The sequence below is a fragment of the Rhamphochromis longiceps genome, linkage group LG22 (assembly GCF_057381845.1).
Source record: "Rhamphochromis longiceps isolate RC_006_pf linkage group LG22, R_longiceps_female_GT1.1, whole genome shotgun sequence".
NCBI lineage: Eukaryota > Metazoa > Chordata > Actinopteri > Cichliformes > Cichlidae > Rhamphochromis > Rhamphochromis longiceps.
In genome coordinates this window covers 34,278,257-34,280,322 of record NC_140577.1, presented here as the reverse complement: position 1 = coordinate 34,280,322, position 2,066 = coordinate 34,278,257, and the positions used below count along the sequence as shown (strand labels likewise).

Below are 2,066 nucleotides of genomic sequence, written 5' to 3'. Positions count from 1 at the left end.
TTTGATCTCCTCATACCTGCTTCATGCCCTGGAGGACGGGGCTGTGGCCCCCCCCACAACCTCTAGCAGATCATTACATGAAGGAACCTTTAAAAAAAAACAAAAAACAAGCACGTCCATGCTCACAGGTGTACACACGGGTGATCACACCCACAAACTACACCCTTTTTGGCTCCTACCTCAAAGCACACTGTGTTCTGTTGATCTTATGTGCTGCACAATAATGCTTAATATTTAGTATTTACTGTCATATTCCCATATATCATTGTGATGTTGTTTATTCTATTACTCTTGTTCTCTTCTGCTTGTTTTCTTTTTTCTTTCTCAACAGGTGATCCAGGTGATCGATATATGCTTTTTTTTTCTTCTTTTTTTTCTTTTTTTTTTTTCCTTCCCATTCTGTTGGTTTTTGTTTTTTGCCCTTCTCCCCCGTCCCCCTTCTCAGCTGTTTCTCTTTCCCTCTTTCTTTCTCCCCTTCTTTCCTCCAGTCAAGTCTTTCCCGTATTCAGCAAGTGAAAATAAAATAAACAATAAAAGGTGAATCAAATGGACCATTATGGCAAGGCTGGGATGGTCAATTTGGTAAAGTAAATCCGTTGGGCATCTTTCATTGCCTTTAGACAATAATTCTGATGGCAAAAGAGCCAAACGGGACAGGCAAAAAAACTCCAAAAAAACAAAAAAAAAAAACTTGTGACCCAGACAACCCTTAAAGAGAGAGTGATTTGAAATTATAGTAAGTTAAAGCAGAGCAAAATCAGTTTGTGTTTGGTATTGTGTTACACTATACACATACAGTAAGATTCACACACCCAGCACCAAGAAATGGCTCAGTTACAGCACTGGTGTAAAGGAGAAGGCCTTAACCCTTCGCATGCCATACTACTTAAAGATGTTTCCGAGGACACAGAGATTGAAGTCATAGAAAGAACTCTGCAATCCATTAAAGTTCTTAGACGTGTGAAGGTTAGAGGACGTATGTATGATCCCCAGAGCAAGTGTTTGACCGTACTGTGTGAATGCAGAGAAAAGGTAAATACTAAAGCCATTCCTCTGGACATTCTAGCTGATGGCAGCAATTCACCCTGGAGAATCATCGGCCACTTAGAGGAGGAGGATGGTTTAGTTGACCAGCTGGTTGCAGATGACTGGCAGGCACCTCAAACTGATTTGGGACCTGCCGCCACACTTCAGGCCTCCACTCCTGAAGCAATCATCAGAGCTGTTGGAGACCTTCTGGAAAATACCTCTAAGCCTGCCAATGACAATAGCAGCTACAGGAGGTTGCGCACCTCCTCAGGGGTTGTCCCCACACCCCCAGGAGAGGAGCAGTTGGAGAACTGGATACTACAGGCTCGACTGATGATAGAGGAATACGATCGGCCTGACAGAGAGAAGAAAATCACGATAATGGAAAGTGTAAAGGGTCCCGCGTTGGAGCTCTTACAGGCTGTACGATTTAATAACCCTGAAGCAACACCTCAAGAATACATTGATGTGATTGAGAATACTTTTGACAGACCAGAAACAGGAGAGTAACTCTATTTTGCCTTCCGAATGCTATGTCAACACAGAGGGGAGAAACTTTCTGAGTTTCTGAGAAGAATGGAGAGATCTCTGAGCAAGGTGGTCAAAAAGGGAGGTCTGTCTCCTGCCCTCATTGACAAAGCACGTCTAGATCAGCTCATTAAAGGTGCAACAGAGTCTGACCTGATGCTGTTAAGTTTGCGTTTAAGGGAATGAAAAGATAATCCCCCTACCTTTCTGCAGCTGTTAAATGAGGTCCGCACTGAAGAGGAGCATGAAGCTTCTCGGCGCAGACTTAACCTCAACAAAGTTGTGCATGTCAAAAGCGCTACTGTACCCACAGGCCCAGACCTCCCTCTCCCCAGCCACCTCCTCCAGCTTATCCGGGGGAATACCAAGGCGTTCCCAGGCCAGCCGAGAGATATAATCTCTCCAGCGTGTCCTGGGTCTGCCCCGGGGCCTCCTCCCGGTGGGACATGCCTGGAACACCTCACCCAGGAGGCGCCCAGGGGGCATCCTTGTCAGATGCCAGAACCACC

At 45.5% G+C, this 2,066-nt stretch overlaps 1 protein-coding gene across 1 annotated transcript; it reads left to right on the top strand.

The window, feature by feature from the left end:
• The first annotated feature begins 825 nt into the window (after positions 1–825).
• On the top strand, positions 826–1,539 carry LOC146644388 (paraneoplastic antigen Ma1 homolog). The gene has a single exon (XM_085395425.1). It carries the CDS (start codon positions 826–828, stop codon positions 1,537–1,539), a length of 714 nt encoding a protein of 237 aa, XP_085251551.1.
• Positions 1,540–2,066: the final 527 nt, after the last annotated feature.

Coding starts and splice junctions, on each gene's coding strand:
- LOC146644388 (XM_085395425.1), top strand. CDS start 826: ATGGCTCAGTTACAGCACTGGTGTAAAGGAGAAGGCCTTAACCCTTCG.